General features: G+C 36.3%; 1 protein-coding gene across 1 annotated transcript in view; it reads right to left on the reverse strand.

Annotated features, from left to right (window-relative positions):
* Positions 1–366: 366 nt before the first annotated feature.
* The window catches only part of LOC150095760 (protein unc-13 homolog D-like), a 66,727-nt gene continuing 49,013 nt past the window's right edge, over positions 367–18,080 (reverse strand). The window contains exons 10-20 of the mRNA XM_090409839.1: positions 16,459–16,527; positions 16,148–16,222; positions 14,401–14,496; positions 10,930–11,205; positions 10,035–10,175; positions 9,547–9,579; positions 8,953–9,111; positions 5,729–5,816; positions 5,373–5,535; positions 5,042–5,231; positions 367–2,817 (exon numbers count right to left, since the gene is read on the reverse strand). Coding sequence (XP_090265965.1) covers positions 2,662–2,817; positions 5,042–5,231; positions 5,373–5,535; positions 5,729–5,816; positions 8,953–9,111; positions 9,547–9,579; positions 10,035–10,175; positions 10,930–11,205; positions 14,401–14,496; positions 16,148–16,222; positions 16,459–16,527 — 1,446 coding nt within the window. The 3' untranslated portion in view covers positions 367–2,661. The remainder of the gene's footprint in view (positions 2,818–5,041; positions 5,232–5,372; positions 5,536–5,728; positions 5,817–8,952; positions 9,112–9,546; positions 9,580–10,034; positions 10,176–10,929; positions 11,206–14,400; positions 14,497–16,147; positions 16,223–16,458; positions 16,528–18,080) is intronic.

The following is an 18,080-nucleotide window of genomic DNA, read 5'->3' on the forward strand; positions in this document are numbered from 1 at the left end:
TTCTGTTTTGCTTGTTAATTATATGTGACGAAATGTGTTCCATATGATCATCAGCCAATAATGGTGATGCCCTTTGCTTGGAAGGACCTGACTCAGAATTTTATCGAGGACTGAAAAAAGCTTTATAATGGCTTTCAATGGAGATGAGTTAGCCGGTCTAATACGGAAGGGTTTTTCATTTCACTAATAGGCAATAGTTATTAAAATATAGATGTAGGCATGCCTAATCCCAAACTATATATAACGAATTCTCTGCCTTCTATTGCAAAATGTTTTCCTTCAAAATATTTTCGATAAAAAAATTTTTATTTTTATTTGTAAGTGTAATAATTTTAATTGCAATCTAAATAAAAGTCAGACAAAATATTCAGTGCAATTTATGAATTCAGTGTTTATTATTTACAACAATCTTTACAAAATCACCAAAATGGTTTTAATTATTCAAATAAATACAAAATACGTTTGAGGTTCACAAAAAAAGTAGAAGAGGAACAAAAACGATAATATTCCATACGAAGGTAACCATTTACATTTTAGTTACCACATTTTAATAGAATATTTTGAGCAGAAGATTCAGCAGCAGTATTTGATCTAGTTTGAAACAAACAATCGACGATCTGCACTAATATAATGAGATGGAGTCAAGTACTGCAATGCCGTCTGGTGGGTTTTTTTTTGTTGACCGAAAAGATGAATAATTTGTGTTATTCAACAAATTTATTTATATAATTGGATTAAGTATTCAAAATGTGTTTAAAAATTAAATAAATAGTTATAATTTTCGGAATTATTTATTACACGTTTACAAATTTCAATATATATATATTAAGTAAAATATAAACCTCATGGAAACCTCATGTAAAATCTTACATGAGGTTTCCATTATATTTTATTATGGGACAACTATATAAAATTTAAGTAGTTAAATACAGTATAACTAAATGCTAAAATGTCTAATCTAATAGTTTTCCTAGTAGGAGACTAAGCCTTATTTCTGCTCGTTGGAAAAAACACGAATAAATACGATGAGGTCATTCAAAATATGGTCTTTAAAAAAAAAAAAAAAGAAATACGATTGACATTGAACTTTATGGTTATGAAAAAAATGCAGCATTGTATACAGAGATAAAAACCATAAAACAGATTCAGCTGTTTCTACTCTGCGAAAATGCTGAGTCCTTTCCAATGTGAGTCGTTAATGTCATTAAAAGGGAAAAAAATACATTTCTTAGTAATTTGACTCGCAATTCTATCCCATAAATATTTTTGCAAAGTCACCTTTTTGACTACGTAGTTCCTAAACATCTCAAAAATCATCAGTTCTACTTCGTCTAAAAATAAGTGATATGTCATATGTAAAAAAGTGAGCCAAGTATTGTAGACTAATTCAGAAGCGGCTTCTTGGCTGACATTGTTGTACTTGTGAAGTGGTCCTCTCTAAAATTTTACCAATATCAGGTAGTAGCCACCACAATGCCACGAATGACAGTAAAGCAGCCAATGTCATTTGCTACCAACTTGCTGATTATTCGATAAGTAGTCAGTTTGAGGTAGGTGCACAAAAAAAAGTTGAAGAAAAATCAAATTGTCGGTGGGACACCATTCGGAGAATTTATAAGGACATACACACATTGTAATAATACAGTACTGACCACTAAACATAACAAAAGATTCCTTTTTATTCAGAAAACGATTCTAAAAGATGATTGTGTTGTGACACAATGTTGTCAAAAATGATATCACAAAACCCCCTTTTTTTTTTCTTTTTTTAAATGATGGTTCGCGATCATTTTCGTCTATTATGTGTGAAATGTTATTAAGAGACCGGATACTGAGACTGGAATAAACTGGCATAATCCCAGATCCTTGAACTGAATGATGAAGTTTCGATTCTTACAAGGTTAACCATTTTTCGGGAAGTGCTGCGTACCAGTGACAAGCCACACGTAAAGTATAAAGGCAAAGGATGCACGCCAAGGGTCAGTCGTTGTGTGCAACACTGAAAATGGAACGTGCTTTGTAGTTAACCCGTTTTTGTCATCGACTGTCACAAACGTTCCTTTGGTGCAATTGCAGTGTAACTGGAGCATTCAAATTCAACTGTGGTGAGGTTATTATAGACGATTCGGTGAAACCACTCAGGTCAAGTGATGATGCAAACATATCACACACTACGAGGGTTTTTGGGAACGATGTTTGAGGGGAAAGGAATTCCAAAGGTCACATGGATCATAGAATCACAATTTAAACCCTATAGAGCACCATCGGCAACACAATCAGTGGAAATGTCTCTTCTGGAGTCAGCGGCATCTGTATTCACGTTCATATTTTTGCAGCGTAGCACCCATTGTCCAGGATTACCATGACATCATGAATATGTATTTCTGTTCAGTATTACAATCGTTATGTTCATAGTATGTACATGTAAATATTGTCTCATCAAAAGCAAACATTCAACAGTCTTCCTCTGCAGAGCTTTAGATTTCCCTGTAGAAGTTTCCCGCGTGTTGATGAAAAACCTTCAAGTTCTAATCTGGCATGATGATGTTCTGACGGTGATTAAATCGCAACCTTCAGTAGGACATGAACTATGAAGGGGAGCTGGGACACATGAAGTAATAAATATGTGAATTAAAATACACTGAAATGAATGCCATCTCATCATACTGGCACCACAACTGCAGGGAAAGCTGCGCTCTCTGGGGTTAGACAAGCCGTGAAGAGAGATCCATTCCTTGGCCGTTTCTTCATGACGCGCTCGTGGTAGTTCACGAACTCCCTTGCGTGCTTATCTTCTTTCTTCCTTTGTTTCAAAACCTGAAACGAAAGAAAAAAATTCTGTTAATATGTCTAGTATTTGAACATATAGAATTATTCGAGAAGTCTCGTGTTTATTATGTTTATTATGTTTATTATCTCAAATAGGCTAAAGGTTAATGTTAGTAATTAACAGCACCAGTTTTTCGTATTTTTTTCACGCCTTTTTATTTTACTTTATTTATTTATTATGTGTGTGTGTGATACTTTGATTGTCGATTATTTTTTTATTTGTTTAATTTCTTCGATTTTCTCTACTTCTTTCCTTATTAACTTTTTTATTCTTCCTATAATCCCTCCTCGTGAAAATGGTGTTTGCCTTCATATCGCTAGACCGCCCCCCCCAAAAAAAGACCATTATAGGTCCGATTCTGGTCGCCGAATCCTTGGCACGCGCGAAGTTAGTTGAATATATATATATATATATCTGTTAGGAATTATGACCACGAGAGGGCGGCACTTGTATGCCCTACTTTCTTTTCTGAAATTCTTGATTCATTGATAACTTTGAGCTTAGTCGTGAATGATGGCAGAAGACTGTAAACTAGCTGCCCACCAGTCTGCAGAAAAGTGCCTTAGGGCTAGGGGAGTTTTGCCTACTTCTTTTGGGAATAAAAGGTGTTATAAAATTCTTTATAACCTCTGATGTTGAGTTCTTTCGATCCTTGCGCCACATTCCCTCTGTACGCACACACAGTTTGGATAAATTATAATTGAAAACAGACGCCCCTAACAAATTAAAAATACAGAAATAAGGGAGAGATTACGTCGTGATCTGTCCCTTTGGCCAAAGACAATTCTAGGTTTTCTCATTTCCTTGCTCGCGTGATGAAACTAGCAATAATCTACCTCGGTTATACCGGCATTAGTTATGACACGTTCCGTTTCATGCCTAACTCTGTTTATTTAGGGATATGCACGCATTTTATTTTTATCACTCTGAAATGTTTCGCCTGACCATCATGTTCTTCCACCTGGGGCTGAACGTCAGATTTTGTATGAAAATCTTCTAGCCATTTCAATTCTACTAGAAGATTTAATGTGCACCTAACCACCTTGAAAAAGATCGGATATTAAAAAAAATCACCGTAACCCTTTTTCCACTTCCAAAAAAAAAAAGCTTTGTTGACACCGTAGCTTCTCTGTTTAAGAGCCAGCAATGGAAAATTAGCAAGGACTTTAGGAAAATGTGACAGAACTATGCACAAAAGTATGTTACGCAAACTGCTAAACACCTACGACAGATGGCAGTCAGATCTCGTTTTCTTTCTTTGGATACATCAATTGCAAATGCGGCTTTGATTTCTCCTACATCTGGAGAAGAAGATATTGAAAAGAAGACAAAGATTACATAAAAACCCACTTGCTTATCCCCATATACGGTTGTTTACGATCAAAAATGCTTCGTCAGATGGCACCCATCATTTCATAGATAAAAGTTCCTATTTGAAAGACTGATTCGTATGGCTGCTGCTCAGGAAGCACTGAAATATCTCAGTAATACAAAGATCGCGCGCTGAAATTATCAACAATCTGCCTCCTGCCAGTTTCAAACGTGGTGCCAGCAAGCATATTGTTGAACTGAGGTCATCTCTCCAAAAAGCCAATTACAGCGTAAGTTTTTTCCATTCTAAGAAACACGTGTTTATTGGCTGACCATGGCATTGCAGTTTTAATAAATTATGGTCATTACTAAATAAAAAATAATCCTCTGACGTCTTTTTATTCCCAAAGAGTAAGAGGAACTATTTTAGTCCTAAGGACCGCACTGGAAATTGAGTCCCCGTAACTATCGATGGTTTTAAAGGCGTCAATTGCCGCCATCTTGTGGTCCTAAATCCTAACACTTGCATTGTTTGGCTGAAACAGCGTGAGCGCTGTGGCCAATTTTATGCTGATTTAAAAACTAGAAACAACTAAACTAAAGGAACATTTTCTAGGTGTTTTATTTATTTATTTTTATTCTTGAGAATGCTAATATAAAAATCTAGCGAAACATTTCTGTAAAGGTTTCAATTTTGGATACACCGTTTTCAGTATAAATGTGTCTACTTACTGCGAGAATGTATATAGCAGGAAAAAAAGTTTCAATCAATGGTTGAAAATACAGTTTCACAGATTACATTGGACTAGATTTATAGTTACTTACAATATTGTAACCACTGTTACAATATTGCTTTATGGTAACTCCAAGTGAAGATGATCCAAAAGAATGGTTACTTACTTCAAAAATATTACTACGGGGAAGCTCGCAGAGAGGTACAAGATGAGCTGGAAGGTACTCTATAGATCGATAGGATGCCATGTTGGGAACAGAACTCAATGGGTAGACGGCCTCACCAAAAAAGTTGGGACCTTTCACTACGAAATGAAGAACAGTGCCCTTCATTGTGATTACGACTGGAGGCAGAATTCTGTAAATATTTTTTTCCCAGTTATCGTATCAGCATATACCAAAATTATTTTGAATACACATTAAAACCAGAATGAATTTAAAAGGGATATACAGAGTGTCCCTTTATAGACTAACGGAAGCAAACAACTGATGGACTCACATTTCGAAGGTTTCGTCAAAAGTGGGCCGAGGTGTGTGGCCAACTTTTTTGGTCTTCTTGGGTTTGAGTTTTGGGAAGAGACCCACTGGACACAGGGATGTGCGGACTGAAAGTTTGGTGACGGTTCCAGTATCCACAACAGGAATCTCGCGTCCATTGATCACTAGTAAAAGAATCGTAAGAAGAGTTATGCGTGATTGGAAAAGAGTTTAAATAAAAGATAGAATAAATAAACACACATTAATATATGTGAGTACGTGCAGAATTTATATCTCGTTACACGCATAATGTGCCAGCGCATTGCTCCCATACTGATGGGGATCGCTGGAAGAAGTTGTCCTAAATGCGTCACTCACCTTTCACTGTGAGTGTCAGCAATCCTTTCTGGACTTCCTTGTATCCCACGGCGAAGGCCAAATGTCCGAGATAAGCATCGGGGGTGCGCTGAAAAATAAGTTATGCATTTTGAGTATCTTTCAGACATTGTTTCGTAGTCAATAGCATCATAAAACGTATCAGTTACAATTTACGCTCACTTCATGGCTTTAGCTTCCTAATATCTAAATTATAAACAATCAAACCGTTAATAAAGATGAACAAGAGTACCCAGAAACAAACCGTACCTAGAATTTGCCCGGTGTAAATAATTTAGTTGCTACTGTCAACTTTGCTTGTAGAGGTGCTCTCAAGAACGAAAAGCAGATACGGTATCGCGTTTAAATAATGCAAAGAGCGATTTTTAAATATGTACGTGCACATTCACAAGACATTCTTCTTTCTGGAAGCATGCATCCATCCCAGTTTCGTAGTAAAATAAAAATGCAATTTAGATCGAGGATATTTTCCTGAGAACACCATAATTACCTTGTTAATGAAGGAAGGGGGACGACCCTGACTTATAAACTCAGACACGCACTTCTGCTTACAAGATAACTTTCCTCGTACATGTCTGAAGTTAAGCCTTTATGTGGCTGCGTGATCAGGGATCACGCGCGTTTTTTTTTTAAGGGCATGGAAATTACCTGTTAGCGCAGGAAATAAGAAAATTATGTAATCAAGTGACAGCAGGCATGTTCCACTTGCGTTGTGTCAACTCGCTGATGCATAATTGCTGTTGTAATACTTCCAAGTACACACGGAACTTCGTTGTACACCCAAGTGTCGGATTTCTCTCCTTTTTAAAATACTTCTGTTTGTTGGTTTTATAAGATACCAGTAGCTATATAGAATGAAAAAAGATTGAACTGCGCAGGCTCCAAGAAAACCACAAGTTAGAAATGTAATAAATCGCAGTGCATTTCTGTTTTCAGAAAATAATCTCATGATGTATATAATCATGAGATTATATACAGTATACGAATCCGAAAATGTATATAACAAACATTTGTTATATACAGCAATGGCGTATATTGTCAACTCTAGCAATCCCATGCGTTCGTTGCCAGTACTTCTCAAATTCAAACCGGGCCTTATCCCCGGTTAGAATTAAACCTCCAATTATAGTTTCCGAGAAATTAAAGTCCCTTATTTTCTCCTTAATAGGAACATTTCTAATTGCAGCCATTGAACAGTTCCAGCTGTTAGCGTACGAATCCGAAATGCCTACTCTAATTTTAGAGTGAAAACGCCACCTTCTATTATCCATCCACTCGCTGACACCATTAACGAATGTCGCCCTCGCGTGAGTGCCTCGCTGTTTGCCTTTAAGCAGGTCATTGCATTTTCGCTAAAGACATCCAGTCTGAAACAAACTCTTGGATGCGATTACTGGTTTAAAATTAGAGCCGACGCGATGAATTTTGGGAGTGTTCCAGTTTATAGTGGATGGCCATGCTTAAAGAGACAGTTGGTTTCTGTCAGTTGGGCGGCTGATTTCTAGAATGTGTAATATTCATTGTGGACTCTTATATACAGTGAAACACGTCTGGCACAGTTCCAGGTTCACAGATAAGTTAATAGGCTCACAATTTGGCGTTTTAAACAGTGGTAATGTGGCGGACTTTGATTTATATGCAGTTTCCCCGTTACCGGTTTAGATGATATAATGCGTGCGTATAAGGAGAATAACCTTCCTTTTATGTGGGAAGCAAACTCGACAGTAGTTAGGTTACAGGCAACTGAGGCATTGTTGTCACGGAGTTCGCTGCTTGGCAGTGACATAAGTTGACTGAGTCACTTACCGCAGAGCGTTTTACTCTTGTCTGTCAACTAGAATTAAACTAATGATTTAAAAAAAACGTTGCTGCAATTATTATTTAGAACTTCGGACGAAGCAAACGAATTGCTTAATTGCGTTCTTTTTGGTCGGCGTCTGTCTTGGGGAATGCAAAACCTTCCACCCCTGTACGGCTGACTCACCTTCAATGGAAAGGCCTTTATAAAGGCAAATCGAGTTCTAGACGGGATTCGAATCTGGGTCTTGCAAATTAGGTGGCAGATGAGAAAATACAGCAAATCCAAGAAAATTCGCACACGTTCTTCTAAGATCGGTGCTAAACTTGACGGACACTTAGTGCGCCAATAATACGCTGTTGAATTTGTCTATGGGGCGGGGAGAGAACATCAAAATGCATGCAACAGTACTTCACGCATCCCTTCAAATAAAACAGAAAATGGGTGTCTGAATATGGAAGGGAGGTGGGTACGGCGATCCCTTTGTTTTGTTATAAAACAAGATACCTCCTGTACATCTGTCTTCTGCATTCGCTCCATTTTTACCGTTAAAAATTGTGTTTGCAAACTCAAAAAAGCTCGCATCTAACAGTTGGAGACTAGTCCAATGTACGCGATGTTAATCTCGTTTGGTCTTTTGTGGATTTAAAATAATATTTAGTAAATATTATTTTACTTATTTTTACTTATATAAGTAAAGTGGATATTAAATCCAGCATTATTTCAAAGCCGAATGTAGAAACTATGAGCTTAGGGGAATACTCTTACGAGTTGCCATAGTGGACCATATAGAAGACATGATCGCTTGCCCAAGCGTCCATATATTGGCCTTTTATTAGTCCATTTTGATAAGGTTTCATTGGCTTGACAGCTGTTTCGAACTGGTTGGTTCTCCTCAGAGGCCAGGCAGAAACCTTACTTAATACTTTACGCACCGACCTAGAGTTTGCTTACGAAAAATGCACCTGTCTGACACTTCGAGTTCCTTAGTACTGAACTGAACGAGAGTTTTTGCTCTCTTATTGGCAGGATTCCCAAGCCAATAGGTCTCGAGTTACACGAGTGGAGACGGACTTCACTGCTGTAGATTAAATGCAATTTCACACACACCAAACTCAGAGGTTTGAACAGATCTGTCATCGTGTTAGCTTTCTTATATTTAGTTTAGTGATGTCCGTGCCATGTTGATTTATCAACATGGCACGGACGTAGGATGGATTCGTCTAAAAATACAACCCATTTCCAATTTGACTCAATTATAAAATAATATGTCAATTAAATTCCATGCAAGATTTTATTACAGCTAAATATATGCAATAAAAAAAAGTTGAGCTTCAAGAACCAAATGCGCATGCGTTCCGTAATTTTCAACATTAAATTGAAAATATTTACAGCCGAATGCACTTACCAATTGATTTGTTATCTGGAAGTAGTAGTCCAGCTGGAGCTCCAAAGAACTTTTGGAGTGGAGTCGCAGTGACGTCATAAGTTCGTTAAGGAATTGCAGGTCGGAAGTACTTTCAGCCATTCCTAGGTGGCGCAAGTAGTCGTGCAAGGCCTGAACGTGCTAACATAAAAATAATCCAGAGTTATTGTAGATACGTGAACGAGTGATGAGGTGGAACACTCCGGGATGGACTGGCAGGAAGAGCAACACGTGATTTCAAGGGGAGATGGTCTAAAATATATTAAGAGAGACGGGGACGAAATAAAACAACTGATAATGGATTCCCAGTCAATCCCTGGTGGCGCCACCATCTCAAAAGTATGGAACACTTTATTTTACGAGAATCGTTTGATATTTGTTAATTTTGAAGCAAAATGTGCATGCGCTGTTAGCTGCGTTTCAATCTCAATGTTGTATTCTTTAGACACATTCAGTTCCAAACAAGTATTTTGTTATTCTAACACATTTTTCAAAGAGACTTTTGTGTTTCCTATTATCTTCGTTATTATATTAGTTACTAACTATTCTAGGGATGTGAGCAACGGAAATGCTTACCTTTTTCACCAACTGGCCATAATCTGGACCAAGCTGAAAGAAACAAGCAAAAACGTTTTTTTATTGTGTTTCACAATCTGTTAATTTTGTTTGAAATTGGGAATTGAAATTCTGTTAAGTTAAATAAAATAAAAACGTCCAATACGATTTAAAATATAGAATAAAATGTCGAATGTCCCTCTCCAACAAGAGAACAATATATTCGTACAATAATCAAGATCGCTAGATGGCGCTGCTAAAGTATTTTTAAAGTCTGCCTACAGATAAATTACGTTATCTACAATTAATCAGAAAACCACTGGAGGTGGTGAATGCAAATCGTGTGAATGAATTCAAGAATAAGTACAACAGCTGGTGTGAGTGATATGCGGCCTCCCTCGATGAATCTCTGACTCGTTGCAAGTCTCTGGTAATATTAGTTTTAATCAAACGATTATTTATATGAATTCTAATGAATTTATGTCGCGTATTGAATTAATCCAACTTACTCCATCTTGGAAGTGGCTCTTCACCAAATTGGTGCTGTTCTGCCACACTTTGGAAAGAAGGCCAGGAAACAACTGTTCGTCCAGGATCTCGTTTGTAGCCAGCAGCATGTCATCCAAGCACTTCAGAACTCCGTCAGGTTCCTGTGGAAGAAAGAAAAAAAAAGAGTCGGAATATGCATTGATTTCCAGGGGTTTAAGATAATGCTTGAGTTTGCTTATCATCTACACGTTATTGATGGATGCTCCTTCTTGCTATGTCTTCTGCAATCATGGGCGACTTGGTTGAGTGGTCCCAAACCCCAAATGTATTTCCTATAGATGTGTTTATATCCTAGAACGCTTCCAAACAATTAAAGACACACCAAATCATGTGAATTGTAGAGCGACCTCTGTATCTTTTCGTCAATGTGCACCTTGAATGATATATAAAGTCGCCTTCCTGTTTATTCGTAAATATTTTCTCCATATTGCCAGTTAATACCCCTTTTATCTTTCTGCGTGCAAGACGGTGATATGTGTCGGGAACATTTGACCTTTTTATTTCACATTTACCCAAGGAGACAATTCACATTTATCAGAGGCAAATGGAAGATTTTCTTTTTTGCAGAAAAACAAATAGGCCAGACCGCCTCTGCTCTGGTAGCTCGCAAGGTTGTTCAATGACAGACTTTCTTGCTTAATGGCAGTTTAATTTTCTTATTCTGTTTATTCTCACGTTCAGTGACTTAACAATATCACTCCGGAGGGACCTCACTTAGTGGAAGTTTGCTCAGAGAACGTTGCATAGATTAAAAATGGCAAGAAAAAGTTAGCTGATTATTCCAAGTTTTTATTCTTAATTATTCCGGTTTTTAAGAAGAAAAAAAAATTTTTTTTTTGAGAATCTTAAAATTACCTTGGCTTGCCCATCACTCTGCACCCAAGTAGTTAGATCGGTCTTCACTCTCTGATGAATCCGGTCGGCTAACTTATCCAAGACGTTGTCAAGAAGAGCTCCACTTTTGGCGGTTGCATTGCTAACAAGATCCTCCATCATTTCCAGTATCTCGGCCTTTTTTGCGTGGGAATTCCGTAGATCCAGAGCACTGAGTACTTTCTCCCAGTGCATCACGTCTGGCAGCTTCTGGACGTAGGCACGCACGTGTTGCACATTATTTGCTTTCACGCAGATCTGTTGACAAAGAATGAAACAGAAAGTTAATGTTCGCAATGAACGTCGATAGGAATAAAATCAACACGTAAATATATAAGTTAATTTTAAATTTACTTATAAAACACTGATTTAATATCTTATGAAAGAACATACAGTAACAGAAAATTTAGATCATTGCAAGGAGAACTCAAAAGGTTGTGGTAATGGATTCAGTTAATGTCCCGTTGATCTTCAGTAATTAAAAGTACGAGAGCATTTTTAGTGAGTACTTGCTGTAAGATGTCTACACTGGACTTGTTTTCGAATATCTTAGTAATAAGTGTTCATATTCTATGCCTACCGACCACTGAATTAGAAACCTTTATGCAGATATACGTAGACGTCACTTATGCAGCGTATATGCGAAATACTTGGTCACGTGCACCTCATCATCATCATCATGTGTATCAAGGATTTAGGCCTAGCACGGCCTTCCGGCCTTAGAAGTCATCGTTGAATCGTTTAAGAGGACGTCCTGGTTTTCTTTTTCCTAATGGCTTGTACTTTAAGGCTTGTTTTGGTAATCTTTCTGTTTTCATTCTTTCAACGTGTTCCATCCATTTGTGTTTATATTTTTTAATTTTTTATATTACTGGTTCTTGGTTTAATTCTTTCATAATTTCTTCGTTTCTTTTGTGATCAAATAGGGTATACTTTGCAGTTTTTCTCATAAACTTCATTTCTGCTGTTGTTAATCTTTGTTTGTCTTTTTGATTTATTGTCCAGATTTCGCTTCCATACATTAAGACTGGTAGGGCTAATGTATTGTATACTTTTAGCCTGGTTTGTTTTTGAACTAGGTTTGGTTTAAATATAGAGTTAATTACTCCTGTTATTTTTAAATATTTTTACGTTTATATCTTTTTCATTTTCATATGTGATCGTACATCATAGGTAGTTAAATGAATTCATCTGTTCTAAGATCTTGTTATCTATTACTAACTTAGTTCTTGCTGGATCTTGTCCTTTAAAGGCCATAGTTTTTGATTTTTCTGTTGATATTATCATACCATAATCTTTGGATATCTCATTTAGATTTAAAATAGCTTTCTGTAAGTTATCTTCAGAATTTGTAATTATTATTTGGTCGTCGGCAAAGAGGAGAGTGTTTAAGTTTACTGTAGGAGAAAGTTCAATTCCTTGATGTAAATTTTTACTCCATTTTATTATTATTTCATTTAAGTAGATATTAAAAAGAGTTGCTGAGAGGGGACATCCCTGTCGGACCCCTTGGTTTATCTCTCTCGTATATGATAGCTCCTGATTTAATCTTATTTGTATTTGATTATTTTCATATATACTTGTGATAGCTTTTAGGATATTATTTGGTATTTGTCTTTCTTTTAATATGTTAAATAATATGTTTCTTTTAACTTTGTCAAATGCTTTTTCAAAGTCAATAAATGCAATATGTGTTTCTAAATTGTATTCTCTTCTTTTCTCTATTATTAATTTTAGGCAAAAGGCTGGGTCTTTACATGATCGTCCTTTTCTAAATCCATTCTGTACTTCTAGAATAAAGTTTTCAGAATATTTCATTAGTTTGTTATTTAAGATTCTGCTATATATTTTGTAACAGGAACGTGCACCTGTTCTAGGCAATTATCTGCTGTTTGTCAGTAATCGTTAATAGTGCTGGTCACAATGAGAAAAACAAAGGATCTTTTGGGGAAAGGGCTTACTGTGAGTGGTCGACTGGGTGAAGCCACGGTTTTGAAAACAGCAGAACAAACTGGTTTCTTAAAAGGCGAGATATGAGAGTGTTGAGTCAGTAGAAAAATAACCTACATTGTTCGTGTAAGAGACGTAACTGTGGCCCTAAGACAGTATCAGGAACACGATCGCAGTCATCTGACATCATAAGACAGACAACTTTCCGTGTGCAGCAATTGACCGAAGCATTTAATGAAGACCGTTCCCTAATCTCACAGAACTATGCGCAGTGAATGGAATAGGATCGGTACTAGCACTGGCAGTCGCATGCCTATATGGAAATCACTGATTTTTGCGTAGTTTCTAATTCGGTGGCCCGTTTGCGTATAAAAGAAGGAATTTAGGAGTGTATTTTTCAACTAGAAAAGTATTCTCGTACAAAAGGGTCCTATCGTAGAGAAATCCGGTCTAGTTCATATGATACAATGCTCATTTGCGCAGCATGCCGTGGTTTTAATCCTTTGTGAAGTGAGTAAATCCTTCAATATTTGCCTTCTGCGAATTACTTTTAACACAATCCTGTGCAGCTAAAGGAATCAAACCTGCTTTGGATGGCCTAATTGATTCCAAACTTACGCGCACAAAATCATAAACATTCAGAATCAAAGTTAAAAGATTTTTTGTCGAAAGCGAAGTTACAAATTCCTGTAACTTTCTGGATGTTTATATTTTGGAATGAAATCATTGATCGATCGAATACAGATTAACTACAGAAGCTCCCGAATCTCATTGGATTACAGAAATAACGGTCTTGTGGCGAGTTGAGTTCAGCAGAACTGTGTTTCCCGCTTATCCGTCCTCACCCAGGGCACTGTCATGTCACTACAGCTTAACCAGCCCAAATGCTCATAGGCGGATCATGTAATTCATTTTTTTTATGGAAGTCCAGAGACAAAACTAATTTCGTTATCTTTATTATGTTACCGCCTTAACATGTCCTGGCGAAAATTTTCTCTTTTTAAAATTTGAAATGCAATTGCTCCCACAACGTTGTGTATAAAAATAGCTCAAATTACGTTACAGATCACGTGAGTGCGTGTGAAAGTAGAAATCCAATTCGTCAAACAGGCCGTATTTAAATACGGAGAAATGCGACAGTTAGTTTACGTTTTGATCATGATTTGGTTTCAACTTAATGGAATCGTGAAAAAAAAATTTAGTCAACGGAAAACAACACGAGAACTTGAAGTTCTAAACACGTGACTAAGTATAACTTCGATCCTGTTAAATGTGGCGTAGAATTTATTTAAAAACACGAAGATCTTTGCTGTAAATCGTTGACAAAAAAAAGGGAAGACTTTCGAAGATATTTCTTCGCTTGCGAACTCGGTTCTATGCACGTAAAACGTGATTGGTATATTCTAGTATTTCTCAAATTATTTCACTCTCTTCTGTCTTTTTCTTTCTCACGTTCCACCCCCGCATTTTGCCGTGAACATCAAGAACCAATCTCTGACTCACCTGTTTTAGAACAGAAGCATCTTCATTCTCTGGAGAGGGTCTCGTGATGGATGAAAGCATGTACTTTGCATACTGGACGGTCCCCTCACATACTACCTGAAAGAAATGCAGTCAGTTAGGTTCAAGGACACGCGATATCAAAAACATCCCGAGATTACATAAAAATACAAACCACAAACTGTTTTTGGCAAGTTAACAGCATCTTGGGACTTCCTTATTCCACCAATTATGTTATTAAATTATAAAATTAATTATTGATCTTTCGCGCGGGTAATTTTTTCTCTTTCTCTCTCTCCAGGAAGAAACTTGGGTTTTTAACCGCACAAGCACACGAAAAATCCCCACAATCCCCACGATACTCTCAGTAATGCTGGGTAAGATTAAAAACACGAGATGGTGCCAGGTCGTCTGCCGTAATTTTTGGATCAAATTCTTCTATGCACGCCATCTAGGGATGGAACTAATCTTGTGGGATGACGAAATCGTTTTATAATTTTTTTTATAACAGTTTATGAATAAGTTATTACTATAAAATAAATATCTTTAAAAAAATAGAAAATTACTTACCTAAAAATTATTTTAAAAAATAGGAAATCACCAGGTTTAGATAATATCCATAATGAATTATTAAAAAAATGGTAAAGAAATTATAATTTAGAGTTTAAATATATTATACAACCAAATAATAAATACAAAAAAGATACCGGTAGAATGGAAGAAAAGTATAACAATATTTAAAAAAGGAGATAAAAAACAGAAAATTATAGAGGGATAAATTTATTAAATACGTCATTAAAAGTAATAACATAACAAAGGAAATTAATCTATTAGGTGAACAACAAGATTTCAGAGACGATAGCTCATGTACAGATGCAAAATAAATAAAAATAAGTCAAGAAATACAAATTAGTAATGGCATTAGACAAGGAGACTCTTTAAGTCTAACAATATTCAGTATAATAATGGATGAAATAATACAAAAAGTTAATAAAATGCAAAATACAGGAGTGAAAATAAACAACAGAATAATAAGAACTATATGTTATGCAGATGATGTAATATTAATTGCAGAAAATGAAACTCATCTACAAATGTTACTACATACATTTAATAAAGCAGCAAAATTGTATAATATCAAGCTATCAAAAACTGAAACAAACAAAATATGACCATATCACAAGAACCACAAAGATGCAAATTAGAATTGGAAGGTACAATTATTGAACAAATAACGAATTACAACTATTTAGGTATACAACTGAACTGGGAATTTCCATATCTAGAAGTCAGAGAACAAGTTGCAAAAGCTGCAAGAATATCAGGATGCTTGAACGAAACAATATGGAAAAATAAACATCTTAGAGTAGAGACGAAAACCAGAATTTATAAAGCAGTAATTAGGCTTATTAGCTAGGTGTACTGATCCCACTTAAGAAATGTAGGTCTCCCTAAACTCCTATTTAGTGCATTTGATGACGTGTGATTTATTTACAAAGCGGAACGATCCTTTTACATAACTTAATTTTACATAAAATTCTTTTATATAAAAGAATTTAACATTTTTTAAATTCCCGGAGCCATGGAACTCAGATGCGTGGATCCCTCCCATCTGTTGTGCCCCGACCTCCCTCTGTGCTGGCCCTGTAAACACGTGCCCTATTCATTCTTTCAACGATAGTTTTTAACTCGAACAAGAGCCACCCACCTATTACTATTATTTGTTTTAAGAAGGCCTTTATTTACTTACCTCCGTAAGATTTGACAGAAACGCCATCTGGAGTTGGCTGTCTTCGATATCCAGTTGTTCCCACTCAGAAATCGCCTGAAACAAAAATTTAAATCTTTTTAAATATCAAAAAGAAAAGACTACAATATGACAATAATCTTTTTTATTTTTATTTTATAAATATATTTTTGTAACCGTCGAAATTATTTACGTTTTTTCTAAATGTATATATTATATTATGAAATTTATAGAGTAGTCCCAAACGGAGGTGCTGGTCAGAATATTTTATAGTTACTCAGTTAAAAGTTAAGATTTGAGAAACACTGTCTTACCGTACTGAAGCAATGAACTACATCATAAGGCGAGGACGAACGTTTTGTGCTTTTATACTGGAGCTTATGCTACAGAAAGAAAAATAAACTGTTAGGACAGTTTTTTATAAATATTATATAAACTAATAATAATAATACGTTTTAAACAAAAGGATAATAAATAATAGATTACAACCAAGTGCTAAGTTGCGTTTTGAATTTTTAAGTGACCCAGGGATTAAGAAAATACAAACCTTTTAGCGTAAGGTACTGTCCGACCACAGATGCGAGACCTCTCGACACTTCCGCGCATGGCAGAAGAAGGCGAATCCATTCCGATAACAGGGTAATCGATGATGAATGTTTATTATTATTATACGTAGGAAAATTAGCTTTTCTTTCGTGGTAACTATTTTGCTTGTACAAAATTTTATGTATAAAGTCCGTAATTTTGCGTGTTGGTGACGAATTCGCACATCAGCTTATTCGTTCTCCCCTTCAACATGAATTGACTCTTCTTAGCAATCTGCTGGCTCTCACTTTTGTGGTCGGACAGTATCTTGCTATTGTAGTACATAAGAATATCTCTGACCAAGCACTCAAATTTTTGTTGGGCTCTTGACCACACGTCGCTATTAAAAATAATAACATTGATTATCCTTTCGTTTTAATGATTTCCAAAGCCACCAGAACCTTTTGATTATTTTCTTTGTCAATAAATAATGCATTGATTGACCTTTTTGCTCCAAACGGTTGGCCTTCTGTGCTATGGCAACAAACAAGCAGCACTTCGGAAAATGTTACGTTCTTCGCTAATACTTTTCCTGTAGCTTCACCAAGAAGTCCTTCCTGGCTTAAACAAAAAGGTTGGGAAATTTAAACGGAAATGTTGAGCAATCAAATGATTGCCGAAATATTCATGACCAGCCCAGCAAGTACAGCAGGAGCGAATGCTGGTATTGAAATTCACGCTTCCTCTTGTTATCATTCAGGGAGTGAGAGGTGTGTTTGAAGTCTGATTAGCGGAATAATGAATTACTGACCATTTAAAACTATAGATTTAGAAATTTATGTACGTTTAATCATACAAATACAACATTTATTTTACAAATGATATTCTGTCTTTTTCAATTTAGCTACTGGAATACAAATTCTACCCTACGGTTCTACTTTATGAACCGGTCAATGACATCGTCATAAAAAGTTGGTTGTAACTTAATTTTCCCAAGCAACACGCACACTTGTAAAGGCTGGCTGAAGCTCACTGGCTAGAGCTACGTTGACTGCGTATGGCCTGTGTTTAAGCAACAGAGTGAGACGACGTGAAGGGAGCGGAAATGGCTATGCGCGCGCATGAAATCCCAGTGCTGCTGCGAGGACCTGGAAGCTCCGACAACCGAGCAAGCCAAGGTAGCTTTGACTAAACGAGCAAGCATCGGCCATCGAAACACAAAGCAAAGCTCAATTATTGCCGCACAAGCTTAAGACGTCTTCTGTCGACAAAAATAAAAGCCTAAATGGAATGCTTATAAATGCATGCATTTATTAACGAATAAATATTACTTCTTTCTCAAGTAATGAGCTTGCGCAGCAAGCACGGAGAATTCGCCTCTGAAGTACAGTGTCTCTGAATGAAGTTGGAA

Source organism: Typopeltis vanoorti, chromosome 20 (assembly GCF_054136105.1).
Source record: "Typopeltis vanoorti isolate ZY-2024b chromosome 20, IOZ_Tvanoo_1.0, whole genome shotgun sequence".
NCBI classification, from domain to species: domain Eukaryota; kingdom Metazoa; phylum Arthropoda; class Arachnida; order Uropygi; family Thelyphonidae; genus Typopeltis; species Typopeltis vanoorti.